Here is a 15,810-nt window from a genome sequence, read left to right as displayed (position 1 = left end):
GCATTGGAGGAGGTGGTGGACTCTGCTAAGTTCCCATCCTCCGGTGCCAGCAAGGCTTTCAAGGCCCATGGCACTGCCCACCTGAGTGCCCGCTACCACCCCTGCCACTCCACCCCCCCACCACAGGAGCACACAGCTGCCCTTTGCTGTGCCTCAACACACGGGGAGGGTGGGGCTAGTCCTAAGGCGCCAAAGAATCTGGGGTAAAGGGAATGGTGCTTTTAAGAAGGTAAATTCCAATCTTACATCCAAAGATGTACAGGACTGCTGATTCAGTAAAGCATCCAAAGGAACTTAGAAAAACCCTACACTCCGGCAAATTCCTCCATATTCCCAATTGCAGTCTATCCAGAATAGTGCCAAGACAAAACTCTAATAAATCAAGGAAGAAAGAGACTAAAAACCCAATAAAACAAAAAGAAAACTGACAGAGGTGTATTGGGAAAACACCACTGAAACGCAGTAGCCCTCAGGAGTGATTCTAACCCCCCTCCCCCGCCGCCCCTTCACACCCCCTGGCTCCACTTTTGGTCAGTCTTGGGGGTCCCCAGGCTGAGCTGGCCTGGAGGGGAGGTGAGTCTTCTCGGGGACTGGGGCCAGAACAAACACATGGCAGCTAACCAGCCCAGGGTCTGATCCCTGTGGGCTGGACTGTGGAGGAGCCACCCTGGCCGGCAGGGAACAGCAAAGGGACTTCCTGGGGGATGAGAAAGTGTTCAACTGGTCATTCCTTTCTCCGTAAATAACAACACAGAAAGTCTTTATTATTTCATTTCAGAGGAATGTAGTTAAGCTTGATTTAAGGGGTAGAGTCTGTTAGAGAACTTATTTTTAATTTCTAGCTCAAACAGTTCTGCAGAGAAGAACCCTGGAATGGTCCAGAAGACACCAGAGGGGTGAAGTCCAGCATGTGGGTCACCCTTCTCATCTCCAGTTTACACATACCTACAGCCTAGTTTCATCTGGGGCTGAAGTCAGGCATATTTGCAAATCAGTGCATTCAGGGATACAGTAACATTTCAACCAGCAGGACGGGCACGCACGGGGCTTGGATAACCTATACCAGTAATTCCTACCACATTCCATCAACTGGGAATAGTATTTTCCTGTAGGTATTCCTTCTCAAATTTTATGAAATGCTAATAATAATACTTAACATTTACGAGGGCTTACTACGTGTCAGACACTGCTAAACACTGAATCCTCACAAAAACCCTAGGTGCTACAAAAGCTAGGGTAATTTTGTTCTGCCTCTGAGACTGTACAGCTAATTTGGCCTTTTGCTATAAAAACTTGAGTTTCCGGTTTTTGTTGAAGCCAACAAGAATGAAAGGAACCCACCCTCGGCTTTAGGAAATTCCCACCTTCCTAAAGAAGTCTGGATCTACTTATGTCCATCCATCTCTTGCCCTTGGGGGGGGGGGCGCGCTGCAGCCCTATGGGATGGATGGGATTAGAATGAAGCCATTATGGAAAATAAAATACTTTCAAATAAATAAAGCAATCCAGGCTTGGAATAGTAACACAACAGAGCCTGTCGTTAACAAAATAGACTTTTTTTTTTTTTTTTAATCAAGGATTTGGGGGTCATGGAAGAGGCTAGTACTGTCCCAATTATATACACAATCTAGGTAAACCACCTTGGAGAAATGGGGTGGCCTCAGTCTGGTCTAAAAAGCACAAACGCACCTGTACACAGCATACGGTTTCATCACCTTTACTAAACCCTGTGTTCCCTAAGGAAACAAAAAGGGTGCCTATTCTTTTCCCTTTATGATGATCAGAAAAAGTATTTTGGGGCTAGTGCTGCTCATGAACTCAGACCTCACCCAGGGCATGGCTGGCAGGCAGCACGGGCCTACTAGCACACTGGCAACCAGCTGTCCTCAGAGCCAAAGACCCGGAGCGGCCAGGGAGGCACAGACTGGTCTGGAGGAAGCCAGTCCTTCTCCTGAGGGTTCCTGTGGCCTCGTATGGGTGTGTGGGCATTTATGCTGTGGCCCAGGGGGCTTGGAGGGCATTTCTGGAGCCCAGCCTGCACATCTGCAGTGATACAAGGATGTGTCTTCTAAGCTGGAGGAGTCTGTGATCTTCCTTAAATGGTACCCAGATTCTAAAAACCAATCCCAAAGAAAAGTGAAAAGGCACATCAAAAGTGAAAACAATAAATATCAAAGAAACAGATTCCTAATATTTCGAAACATAGAGCAAACACACACAAAAAAAGCCAACTAAAGCAGTGACAAAAACCCAATCCAGGCAAAAATGCAAAAAGTATCTCCATTTGTACATGTGCAAATCAAACTATATACATGAGATACATGAGGTGTTTACTGGCATTAAAGTAAGTGTGTTTCCCCTTTCAGGAGTTTTACTTCTCAAAGTGTTTATGTTTCAAAGGAAAGCTTTCTCTCTTTTAATAAATTAGATAAATTTCCCTCATTTTTTTTTTTTTTTAAGACTTTAGGATAACATTGCAGGGGGGTGGGGAGCAGGAAGCCAAATTTCACTTAGGAAAAAAACATACAAAAACTTACAGACCAGGCAAGGTGTGCCTAGGACACAGGAAGACACTGATCCTGACTCGGGATTTCTGTCCCTGTGGAAATCATCAATTAAAAATGGGTTTAGGGTTCCGTTCAGTTTGGCAGTAGCAGAACCACCAAAGGCTCCCAGCTCCTACTCTGAGAAGCACCCTTCTCTCCCAGGGCAGCCAGGGACCGTGCCCCTTTCACACAGTGCAGATGGAGATGCCCTCTCCAATTTCCTCCTGTGGGTCACAGACCAGACTTGGGCCACGCTTCTGGTGGCCTGGGAGCTGCTGTACATTTGGGTGTTGCCGCCTCTGTTCATAAAGCCCTGGACAGCTGGGGTGTGGGTTTTCCTGGGAAGCAGCAGCTCCCCACCTGCAGAACTCTTCTTACTTCTGGCCACTACTGGGCTGGGGGGTGGGCAGCTGGGATCTTCAAGTGCAGGAAATAAAGTGCTCTGCTGGACTGCTTGACCTGAGTCCTGATACAGAGGAGAGGAATGGGGAGGCGGAGAGGCCCTGAGCTCAGCAAACGGGACAGCCATAAATCCATAAATCCCTGCAGCCTTTGGAATACCATGCAGGCAAAGCATCTTTCTGGGAATGTTGCCTTTCAACTTCCTTGTTTTCTGAGTCCCTGTGCTTATTTAAACAGCTCTGCAAAATGGGTTAATCTGGCTGAGCTAGAGAAATCGGTCTCAGCCCATAGGCTCCCCCTGCTGGTCCAATGCCTGCATGACATCTTCACTTTTGGAAGCTCCCACAAAAGCCCAGGAGAGGGCGGCACTGGCCCAGGAATTGCAGCCCTGGGAACTCAAGCAAATTCCTACAACCTAGGGTGAAACCAAGAGACCCATTCCTAGGGAAGAACTGCTCCTAACAACACAGAAGGCCGTTGCTTCTCTCACAGCCGGCATTGCCCTTGCAAAACTTCAGGAACACACACACACACGTATGCACGCACACTCACAGACACACACACACTCACACCCTATAACCAAGACTCCCTTTGGACTTATACCCTTGCTGCTGGGCCCAGGTAGAAGCTGTTCTCTGCTAGTTCCTGAGGGGCCCCTGCACTGACGCTCAGGGCAGAGGTCTCCCTATCAGAAGTCTGTCACATGTGCTCAGGAGCCACCTGAGAGGTGGGGAAGACCCTGGCTGCTCCGCCTCACCCCCTTCACTCTCTGGGATCAGAGGTACAATTCAGACCCACTGATAGACTAAGAAAAAAAAGGCTGGCTGTGCATTTGATATTACTTCTGCACTAGGGAAGAATCGAGAAGCAGGCACAATCTGACTTCCGCTACCTAAAGGCTCCACTTGCCGTGTGATCCTCGTGATTTAGCTCACTTCCCGAAGGCCCAACCAGCCATCGGCCCTGCCGAACAGTTCTGTCTGGCCGAGGCTGGGCTGGCTGTCTCAGATGGCAGGGAGTGGGCTAGGAAGCACAGGACTGCTGTGGGAGGTGGGGAGCACGGTGTTAGGTGACCAAGGCACTCAAAACCACCAGTGAGGGCTAGATGGATGACACCACAGCTCATAACTGGGATGTTCTGTAAGAGGGAGAAAAGGACTCATTGTTATCAGCATGGAGATGCCAGGGGCTTCACAGGAAACACACACACTTCTAGCCAGAGCACTGAAACAGTGCTGGGTGGGGGCGGGGAACTCACACCAAGGCAGAGACTGGGGACTCCAGGGTTTGGAAGGGGCATCCAATGACTGACGGGGCCAACCTGCCAACTCAGAATATGCCCCTCAGAATAGTCACGCCTTGAGGAAGAGCCAGCATCAGACTCCAACCCCATGCAAGACACACACCCCCACACCCAAGGGTGAGCGGCCAGGACTGCCCACCACATTCGTCCTGGCCTGCCCTATTCCCCCTGCCAATATCAGGTCCACTGAGAGCCTCATTTCTGGGACGTCGGTGACATGAGACATGAGAAGGACTAGACACAAGCGCATCTGTCTGGAGCACAGCTCTGGTGGTGGAACTGGTTCTCAGGGGCCAGCTTCACGGGTGTCCACACCCCAGCTCAGATAAACCTCTTTAGGGGTAAATAAGCATGACCTTTAGTCCCCTTTTTGTACTTTCCTCCTTCCAGTGGCATTTAAGGGAGGGTAGATTTACCACAAAGTAGCAAATGTCAATTCCCCAGTCGTGTTCTTTCTTTCCCAAAGGGATCCTCATCAGAAATTAGGGCCGAGGTGTGTGTGTGTGTGTGTGTGTGTGTGTGTGTGTGATGGGCAAGTGGGAGGGTCAAGGAAAGGAGCTCTCACTGCAAAGCAGCCCCATCTTTGGTCCCTGGCTGGGCTCTCAGAACAACACAGGCACGTCCCCGCACCCAGGAGGTGCCCGTCTTCTAGCTGCCATCTGTCAAGCACACACAAGATTTTCTTTTGTTCTGCCACCATCCACTTTGAGGATCCAGATCCCCGCAGCTGCCCTCAAGCAAGCCACCAGCCCCACAGTGCACCCTGTCTCCCTCCTGCTTCCTTCCGGAAGCAGACGGGAATAATAATACAGTGAAGGTGGACAGTAAACAGTGGGAAATCAAAGAAACAAGACATGTGATCAATCCCTCTTTGCCCTCCCCTGTTCCCCCTCCCACCCACCCAAATAAATAAGTTAATGGGTTTAGGAATGTTCCTGTATCAAGTTCTTTCCGACAAGCTCCATTCCTCCTCTGGTTCTGTTTTAAATGCATCTTGAGACTCTCCCTCTACCTCGGAGCAGCCTCATAGACACAGTCTCCTCAAGAAATAAAAAATGAAGTTGTGCCAGCGAGAAGCCAGGCTCCCCACTTGACATCTGCTCTTGTTTCATTTTGGGGAAAACTCTGCCATGGTGCTCTGACCACAGAAGGAGCAATACCAAATTGAAACCTTCCATCATCAAGTTCAGGCTCTGGCGAGAGTCCCTGAATGACGTCTGCCCCCTGGCCCTGCCCCGATGGTGTTGGGGCCACCGTTTCCCCAGCAGAGTGCGTGTGGGGCCGAGTCAGTGGCCGCTATAGACAGTCTTTACAGAGAGCCACCTGGCCCTTGATGAAGTCCCGGCAGGGGCAGACCCTCTGGTGCCTGGGGTGGGCGCCCGCACAGCTGAACAGCAGGAGGTCACCTTGAAACACACAGTGCTTGTTCTTGGGGTCGAAGGAGGGCACCAAGATGTCCTTGGCCAGCTCTGAGCTTTGGCAGATCACCTCATATCTGGAGAGGAAGAGAAAGGCATGAGGGTTGGAGATGCGGGCACTGTCCTAGTCATTGGCACCTCCATCCCACTTCAGGTATGGGGAGCACGCTTGGTTCATCTGCTGTAGAAAGGACAGGGTAGCCACCCTCTGACCTAGCAATTCCCCCACCACTAGGAATCCAGGCTGGAGAAAGGTGTGTGTGTGTGTGTGTGTGTGTGTGTGTGTGTGTGTGTGAATGTGTATTCAAGGCTGCTTACAGAAGCACTGTCTGTAACGTAACCTGAGGAAGGTTAAGTAACAGAATGAGATGGAGACTGGGATCAGCTTGTGCTTAAAAAGGTAAGAGGGCTACACCCTAAAGCCTTAACAATGGTTACTTCAGAGGAGTGAGACTGGGGCAAAGATGGACATTATTTAATGATTTCCAGAAATGATGTTTAATGTTTTTATTGATGGTTTAAAAAAAATTCATGGGACATGGCCTTAGTCTCCCACTGGAAGGCAATCAGATGGTCTCCCAGGGGAGGGTGCTGTCCCAGGGCATCAATTCACTGGACTTCCACAGTCACCTTGGTGTGTGGCAATAGCAGCCTCCCTCCCGCCCACTTCCTGAGACATGAGCACCTGAGACTTCTGGACATGTGGAGCATGAGTCCGAATCCAAGCCCTGACTGCAAACCCTTGTGGCTTTGCTTCCTCAGGTTGGGGACAACCAACCGTGTTGGCCTGTTACCTCAAAGAAGAGCTGCATCCTTTCTCTTCTGGTCTGGGGTACACCGGTCCCACCCACACGGTCTCCCCTTGAACAAGGAGGCCTCAGCAGGTGCCCAGCACCGTGTCCTATATGCCAGGTGGGGACTAGTTCAGAGAAAAAGTATAGGGGGGCCAGACAGATCTGAGTATGAGTCCTGAATTTATCCCTTATGAGCTGTGAGACCATGGAGAAATGACCAAGCCTCTCTGTATAGAGGGGGGACAAATAATCCTTAACTCACAGGGGAGATGCAGAAATTAAATTAGTGCTTCCAGAGCACTGGGCAGAGGGTAGCTCTGGGTTAAGTATTTAATAAACAGCAGCCGTTATCATTACTACAACCACCGCCACTGTCACCATGATCACCCTGGCCTGGCAGACACTGGCTCTGTCACCTGCCTCCCTTGCCGGAGGGTGTGAATTTACACACAGGCCAACCATCTCTGTTCTGCTTTGTTCACATAAATCTTGATTCTTGCTGACAAGATGGGGACCCAGATGGGGCACTCTAGGCTTCCTGCTGCCTCTGGGAAGCTTCCAAATGTCAGGGGAAAAGCATCGTACTCACTGTTATTCCTGCCCCCTCTCGTCTTCCTCCAGCCGATAAACTGTCCGGCCCACGCCTGCCCTTGCCAATGTGAACTGGGCAATTCCCAGCACATCTGCTGGGGCTTCTGAAGAGTTCTCTGGGCCTGCCTGCCTGGTCCCTGGTGCTCAGGAGGGCTTCACCCACTGTCATGTTGTTCCTGTAGTCACCAGGGAGCTCTGTGACTTCTCTAAATGCCCTAACACCTCTGGTCTTGGTGTGCCAGCTGGGGGGTGTGGGTGCCCAGACAGTGATGGCACAGACAGGAAGTGGGGATTTATAGATTTCCTTGAGAAAAAAGGAGTCAGAGATTTGGGGCTATCAGGTCCTTCTCACAGGACCCCTCTGGCCTATGCACAGAAAGGGTTCTCCAAAACTCAACTGTGCATTAGAAATGTCCAGATGGAATGTAGCTTTAGAATACAGATTTATGCTTAGGTTATTTCTTTATTTAGGTGAATTCTAGCAGCTGCTAAGTCTTAGCTCCAGCCATCTGCCTAGTAGATGCTGACCCGAGTTGGAAATCTCTACAACCAGTCTGAGACCCCACGGGAGGGGTATAATTGGGAGAAGCCATGAAGAAAGCCTCCTGGCTCCTGCCCCCGGTCACCTAACTCAGACCCCAGGCACATGCTCCTGGGATGTGAGCACACACGTGTGCCTGTCTGTGAACACATCTCAGCTGAGGCTGCAGCAGAAGTGGCCTGCCTGGGGATGGGGTCCAAATACCACCACACAATGCTCAAGCAGCTGGTATTCCCCAGATCTCCATGTGACCTGCCATGAGGCAGCTCCCTGAGGGTTCGGCTAATATGGGGCCCCACACACTTGTGGATGCCATCCAACTGCCTGGCCCCCAGGGAGCTTTCCCTTCTATTAGCATGTAGGCCCCTGTCCCACAGCACTGGGCAGGCAGGAAGAGCACTCCACCATCCTTGCTGAATTAGTTGCTAGAGTGCATCTGGAAACCAGCCTCCATGCCCAGCAGTCCTCACTCCTCACCGGTGGATCCCCTGCCTTTTCAGAGCATGTGTGCTGTTTCAGTTTCCCTGTTCCTGTGATGTCTGTCTGTCTGTCTCTGTCTTTCTCTCTCTCTCTCTCTCTCTCTCACACACACACTCCCTCTCTCTCGCTCACTCTCTCTCTCTCTCAGAGACCCTTAGCACACTGTTTCCTCTCTGCAGGACCCTGTGGTGATGACCTCTCCCCAAATGGCCTCTTACAGGATGGCAGTGGGATTCTGAGGCCCATCAGCTCTTGCTTTACATTTTATAGCTCTTGACCAAGAATAAAAAGGCAAAGCCCCAACTTTGGGGATAGAAACAACCCATTCCTCCTGACATACAGACACACACAGGGTGAAGGGATGCAAACAGGGTCCCATCTGCTGGTCTCTTCCCCGCTCCTGAGTTCCTCCCCTCTCTCACCCCCTCCCCCTGCCTATTCCAACCCTGAATCCACCAAGTCCCCCAAACTCACTTGTGAACACTCGGACTCAGGCACCAAAATAGGTAGCAAACTTACAAATGAGGTGTCACATGAACACATGCTCCTGTTTATGGAACTGAGGTCCTCCCTACAGGGCCACACCAGCATGGACTTTGGCTCTTGCTGGGGCCTCTGCCTCTGGACCCCCGCCCCTGGTCTGTCTGTGTCACGTCAGGCCACACCTGAATCATGCATGTTCTGTGCACAAGACTTTGTGGTCACCTCTCCAGCACTTACGACAGGCTCTGCATGAACAGGAGCTCCAGCATCAGCTCCCTGATTCCCCCTGATTCAGGACAAGAGCACAGGACATTCCAAAGGCCTTGATCTATGTGATATGAGGATAGGTGGACCTTCAAGGTCACAGACACCCAAAGACTAAAAGGAGATTACGCTCAGACCAGGCCCCAAGTTGGAGAAGAAAAAGTAGCATGGGCTTGTGGGAGCCACTCATTGCTAATCGGCCATGAATATGGATGAGCCAGGATTGTGTCATAGTGAGGAGGTACTCAATAGACCGCCAGATAGCTGGGGTTCTACAACATTATCGGTATTTACAAGTGCAGGAACAAGGTATTCAATAGGGCTCTTACATTCAGAGAATTAATTTCAGGCAGCTTTATTACAAAATTAGCATTCACTGCAGCCTCCTTGGGAGAAAACCCATGTAGCTATGATGGGGTTTGGGAGAGGGTTGTTAAGCAATCCCATGGCACAGGGCCTGGCCATGGGACAGCCCCACAAGGCCTTCCACTCTAATGGGCTCTGCATGGTATGGGAGGTGCAGAGGGAGGCTGGGGAGGGGACTGGTTTTCTGGTCTCAGCGTGGCAGCCTCAAGCCTGCTCCGCTGCCCAAGGCTCTTTGGATGAAGGGGCTGTTCTGCTCTGTCTTGGGCACCAGCTACACATTATCTCACCCTCACACAGGATACCCCCATTTTACAGGTAAGAAAATGAGTGGAGCAGAGGAAATTAACCCATTGGCTCTCCTTCCTGTCCCTCCACTGGATCTAGACCTTTGTCCCAGAGACAGGCCTGCTGTGTGGGGCTCCGTCCTATCTGAACCAGGTCGTGATCATCATACATAGGTGGGAGCCCGGACTCCTGCCTGGCCGGGAATCAAGGACCATGCAGCAGAGGAGTCTCACTTGGATTCCATTCCCAGGATGCAGCTCCTTATGTTTCCTCTTCCAGAGGTGGAGACAAGGACTATACATGGACAGCTCTGTATGCACACTCCCTAGTCTATCCCCAGCGAAACCACACTTCCAATATAACCAGAGAGAGATACTCAGGGTTCTCAAAAAGCAACCTTGCTACAGAAGTTATCCGCAAAAGGAGCCAATAGGAAGCCCCTCCTGGAACCCGAGAATTCAGGATATGTACTTTGGAAATGGAAGCTTCTAGTACCATGAGTCTTTCCTTAAATATCAGACCACCACCGCCCCATCACAAAGTTTTGCTGGTCGCGGTGTAGGATGCCACACTGCCTCTCTTCTGGCATTTGTTTTGATAGTGGAATCAAGGTAGCCTCTGAACTCGGCCTTCACATAAAAAGAATGGTAAAAAAAATAGCATGCTCCACATCCCTGCTTGAGAGCTTTCCTGCAGGTGAGATGCTACAGGCCAAACTCTCTAAGAAGGGTTTTATACCACATTTGAGAATAAGAAGACATACACACAGGACCAGGCCAGCTCAGACCTCTGTGCACAGACAACCACAGTGGCCAACTGCTGTAATAGGGCAGGAAGCCAGAATGGGAGACAGGCAAGCCATGGGCAGTGAGTGCACTATTCCTGAAACATCCTGCTCGAGACCGGACAGTACCACTGGACGGTACCATGGCTCTCCTCAGTACCTGGGTTGGGACATAGCAAGTCTCTTAAGGGAAAGTGCTTAATCAGGGCAACTAAGGGGGAAGGGGGAGGGGCTAGGTAATTAAGTAATATGTGGCCCAGGGTGGGTGTAATAGAAATTGGGAGCACAGATTTAGCACGGACAGAGGTCATGACTCAGAGGCCAGAAGAATCCTCATGTAGAAATTTGGGATCTGCAAATGCCAAAACCAAAATGCCAAGCAAAGGGAAATGAATGGGATCACTAAAAGTAATGCAGGCAAGAGGAGAAAAAACTCAGGCAATACAGAAGGCCTCTTCTGGGCACAGCTCTGGCCTGTGCTGCACCCGCCTCCCTGCCAAGGGGCTGGGAAGTCAGGCCTGCTCAGGCCCCTGTAATGTACTGAATTCCAAGGGTGTTGCAATCCAGTGCAAAAGGGGATGGGAGCTGCAGCAGGGGAAGGTGGCAAGGGATGTGCCGTGGGCAGTTCTAAGCCAGCTCCTTATGCTGATTTTTCATTCCTCTCGGGCTCCACACTTCAGCATGGACCATGACCTGCCACCTACACGGATCAGGCTCTGCAGACCTGGCTTCTGCCAGGGGAGCCCAGGAGCAGGACCCTCCATGTTTGTGGTTCTGTGCCCATCTCCATTCCCACAGATCTTGGGTGTATCACGAGCCAAATGAACACATCCCACAATTTCCAATTCCAAACACCGCGTTATTTATGCAAATAAAACACCCCCATATGGATTCCAAATATATCAGCATGCCAGGTGATCTCATCTAACACCAGAACTGCTGGCCTAACGTTCTGTGGGGCAGGGCGGAGAGGGGGACCATGCTGCCACCTGCTCCCCAAACCCTGTCCCTCTCGGCACAATGGCAGCCCGGAGGTGAGCTGGAGTCTGGGCTGGCCCTCCCCACCCCTGCACTTACTTCAGCATGTCTTTGTCCTTGTTGAGATGCTGGAAGAAGGAAGGTTCGCAGATGAGCTGGTTCTCCTGGCACACCTGTTTGCAGGACTGTCCAGGCTCAGCGAGCTTCACCTGCAGGGCACTGAGAGGCGGCCACATCACCTGCCCATGGCAGAAATCCTAAAATGACAATGAAACCATCAGTCCAGGGACCAAGGACTCAGGTGGGGATGGCTGTCACGCCAAGCTGCCCACACAAGGTGAAGCATCCCGCCGAGAGAGCAGCGAAGGCCAGGAGGTGGGAGCCACACACACTTGGGTTGCAACCGGGCTCAGCTGGAACACATCCTTGGGCCAGGTCTTTACCTCTCTCTACCCACCAGCTGCCTCAGCCACAAAGGGGACAACAGTATCCCCCACGCAGGGCTTGAGGATGAATGGGAGCACAAGGCATGTGCACATGGCACAGCATCGCACCTGCCAGTAGCTGCTGTTAATCCTCATCGTTCCCATCCATCCACCATGAGAAGTCACTGCCCCTGAAGGTCTACCTCTGGGCCCACCTTCACCAGCTGTTCTGTTCTGGCTCTGATTCCCAAGGCTTTGACCGTGTCTACCCAATTTGGCAGTTACCTCGTATGACACCATTTTTCGAGTGCTAGTTCAGACTTCATGAAGCAAGGGAGTCTGCAGGTGTGGCTGAGAGAGCCTACTGTGGGGCCACGGCCTTGGTGGCGCTCAGGGCTCGTTAGGTGACAATAATGATAATGGGGCACTAATGTCACAGCTAGAGAAATAGTCAGAAGACGTAGGATAGGACGTGAAGGGACCTGCCCCCCCCAACTCCCTCCCCTCTGGCGCCCCCTCCCCCCACAGAGAGGTACCTGCAGCATAGAAGCCACAGCGGGTATGCAGAATGAGGCAGGGCCAGTCATTCTGGGATCTAGAGGGAGTGCAGGAATCTAGCGTGTCCCAGGAAGTCACAGTGTGGGTAGAGGGATGAGACGTGGGTGGGAGGGCCACTGTGTGGCACGATCGGGTGCCCTGGGTGACGAGCAGACCAGGAGGAGCTGGAGAAAGGGCTGATGAGGAGCAGGAAGCTCTCTGTGACCTGGAACCCCAGGCTTGCACTTGGGCTGTGCTGAGGCAACCCTGAACAGGTACCAGTGGTGGGAACTCATGCATGTCTGGCTCCCAGAGCTTGCTTGGCTTGCACAGTGTAGTTGGAAACCTTGGGAAACTGCGGAGTCCCTGGGCTGTCCAGGCTGCAGAAGGTGGCGCCTGGGCAGGACACCTGAGCAGCCACGTGTGCTTAACTTGTTCTTGGGGCAGACTAGCTCTCGGGAGTACTCAGAGGGGTTCAGGACCCTGGGCTCTGAATTCCACTGATAGGAATGCACCCTACAGACATACGGGGACACATGGGGTTCAAAGAAACCCACACAGGGTACCACAGCGGCACTGCCAGAGTAGAAGCAAAAGACTACAGCTAACTGTTTAAACACAAACTATACTCCAAGATGCAACAGATTCCTATGTCCTGACATGCAGACCTCTTCAGGACATACTGAGGGCTGAAAGAAGCAGGGTGAAGGCTGGTGTACAGTGTGTCTTCATTTGTGTCAAGCAGTGGGGGAGGAGCTGGAAAGGTTCTTCCAAACACGCATCAGCTCCTTACAAGAATCTGTCTGGTGTGGGTGGTGCTGAGAAGGGAACTAAGTAACATGGTCTGGAGTGGTAAGGAAATTTACTTTTCAGTGTACGTCCTCCTGGAATATTTTGTGTCCTCATGTTTCCTTTCCTTGCTCTGTGTACATGAGCTGATTTGTAATCTCAGGACCCTGGGCTCCCAGAACTGGTACCAGCAGAGGAAATGTTTCATACCCCCCCGGCCCCTGGGCTGGTCACTTGGAGCATTGCAGGCAGGGCCTGCCACTGTCCTGTCCCTTAGCAATGAAGTGGGTGCAGCCCCAGGGAGCAGGCCGGAGGTACACCCAGGAGGGCCCTTTTGTACTGCTTGCACTTTTTTTTTTTTTTTTTTTTTAAGTTTGGGCTTGTATGACTTTTAGTGAGCCAAAGAAAACAGAAAAGAGCAAAGGGGACACTCCCCAGGCCCTGCAGGCAGCCAGTTCTGAGGGTACATCCTGACTCATTAGGAAAGTGAAGATGATGACACTGAGACTTCTTAAGGCTCCTGCTTCTCCTCGCCTCCTCCCTGAAAGACGTGATGCTGTTACATGGTGAGAAAGTTGACTGGCAGGTAGTGAGTAGTCAGTGCTGGGTTCTATTCTAGTTTCCTCAAATCAGTGACGCAGACCCCAACAAGTAGGGCAAACCCACTGTGGCCCTCCATATCACACGATTCTATCATGAGGGGACTGGACTGCTTGAGGCTGAGTGAGTTTGGTGGCTAACGAAGACAAATCCTTTACTGCGTGTGGTTGAGACACCTTGAACACCGACTCACATCAGCTGAAGACAGAAGATTCCAGAAAGCCTAACAATGCAGAGATGATAGAAATACACTGGATTGTTTAGAGATATTAGGATCCAGGCTAACCTGCTGAAAGTGATGCATGGTGGGAGGGGGAGCAGAGTGTCTGGGCTTACCACAGACAGAGCAGTAAGCAGACCTTACTTGACTCCTCAGATTCACAATGATCTTGAACATAATCCATGTGCCTGCTAAGCCACAGGCAGCACAATAACTGGGTGACTGCACAGACCTACGGCACCCCACAGAAGATCACTGTTCGCTGATGGCTGTCCCTCCCTTCCCTGGGAGCATATGGAAATTCACTGGCTGGCCTTTGGTACTCTGTCCATCCCATGAAGATGGCTGTCACCAAACAGGAAGAAGGAAAGCACGTGACGATCACTGGAGTTACTGGTCAGCACCGAGTAGGTGCACAGATATTTGGAAAACGTTAAGTGTTGCTTTTTGGCTCTTTTTCTGGCTCACTAATGCAAGCAACTTTGCTTATAATTCTTGAAAAGCCATCTTAGAACTTCTACAGCCTTTAAATATTATAATAAAGAGATTTTTAAATCCAACACCAAAGCCTGCTGTGTGACTAGACAGGATGGACAAACACACAGGAAATCAAATCAGATTATACTGTCTATACTAGGAGCCAAGTGAGAATTTTTCTTTGCTTCCAGAATTTAGCTTGGCCCAACCCTGGATTAGGCTGGGGGAACTGGAAACCCAAGAGAGCTAATAGCTCAAATTCTGGCTTTTATACCTTGTAAGAAAACACAGAATGTCTTTTCTCAGATGACACCTACAGGCAGTTAGAGTGGAGGGTAGTATCTCTACACTTGTTGAGTCTGGTGGACTCTTTTTTTTCTTTTTTAAAGTTATTTATTTATTTTGAGAGAGAGAGAAAGAGCGCAAGCAGGGGAGAGACAGAGACAGATGGCGAGAGAGAGAGAGAGAGAGAGAGAGAGAGAGAGAGAGAATCCCAAGTAGGCTCCACATTGCCAATGCAGAGCCGGATGTGGGGCCTGAACCCATGAACCGTGTGAGACCTGAGCAGAAATCAAGAACTGGACACTTAGCTGACTGAGCCGCCTACACATCCCTGAATCTGGTAGACTCTTAAGACACTGTTTCTCATTAATTCTCAGCGTTGTGAAGAATGTGAAGCAGTCCAAGGAGTAAAACCGAAACAAGCAGAAATACTCTGTCTGCTGTGTTAGGCCAGGAGGTGATGTGCCAAGGAAAGTGCTTTGACTTAAGAGAGCGCAGATGTGAGCTGTGCCCCCGTTCTGTCTCGGGCAGGTTACCCGCTCTGCTCCTGCCTGCACTGCTTGTCCGCGGAGCGATGCTGACAGACTGTAAGGGACGGAGCTGACAGAAGGCTGGCCAACAGCCAAGTGCTGCACTGACACTCATCTCCTGACTCCTGCCCCTCCATGGAGGGGTCGCCTCTGCCCTGTACAGGGGTTGGGGGCACAGCAGCGCTGGCGTCTGCGGAAGCCAGGGCGGCCCTGGATACGTGGAGCCCAGAACATCCTATGAAGGGCAGGTTGGCACTGTGAGGTCTGCATGAAGGGATGTGCCCTCAAAGCTATGCTGCAGGGTGGACCTGCCCCATTTGCTCATTTCTTAGTCAACCACTCTAGTCGGCCTCTTCCAGGCTCCCTTCAACAGGCAAGCTGAGCTCAAGCGCCCATGAACTTTTGGGCCCCAGTCATGCTTGCTTTATGGCTCATGGGGGCTGGTCTGGGGGCCAGTAGGATAAAAATTAGTAAAAATAGCAGCGGAACCTTTTGAAGGTTTGGTGAGCCATCTGGAAACTCTGAAGATGTCCTGGTAAGCATGACACCAGGTGAGGCAGGAGGGAGTGTGGGGACCAGGGTTACGATTCTGGCCACCAGGTATGGTACACCCACAGATGGCCCTCGAGCTCTCTGCCTGCTTTCACAGCTACAATGGAGAAAATATCATTTGTCCTTCAGTCCTTATATAGTTCTGGTGAGATAAAATGAGGGG

At 51.2% G+C, this 15,810-nt stretch overlaps 1 protein-coding gene across 3 annotated transcripts in view; it reads right to left on the bottom strand.

Moving 5' to 3' along the window:
• Positions 1–5,177: 5,177 nt before the first annotated feature.
• MGAT5 (alpha-1,6-mannosylglycoprotein 6-beta-N-acetylglucosaminyltransferase) overlaps positions 5,178–15,810 on the bottom strand; it is a 338,284-nt gene continuing 327,651 nt past the window's right edge. For all 3 annotated transcript variants that reach the window (XM_042948514.1, XM_042948515.1, XM_042948516.1), the window contains 2 exons: positions 11,335–11,492; positions 5,178–5,746 (listed from right to left, as the gene is read on the bottom strand). In XM_042948514.1, coding sequence (XP_042804448.1) covers positions 5,548–5,746; positions 11,335–11,492 — 357 coding nt within the window. In that variant the 3' untranslated portion in view covers positions 5,178–5,547. The remainder of the gene's footprint in view (positions 5,747–11,334; positions 11,493–15,810) is intronic.

Source organism: Panthera leo, chromosome C1, assembly GCF_018350215.1.
Source record: "Panthera leo isolate Ple1 chromosome C1, P.leo_Ple1_pat1.1, whole genome shotgun sequence".
NCBI lineage: Eukaryota > Metazoa > Chordata > Mammalia > Carnivora > Felidae > Panthera > Panthera leo.
The sequence above is the reverse complement of the archived record's forward strand: the minus strand, read 5'-3'. Positions and strand labels throughout refer to the sequence as shown.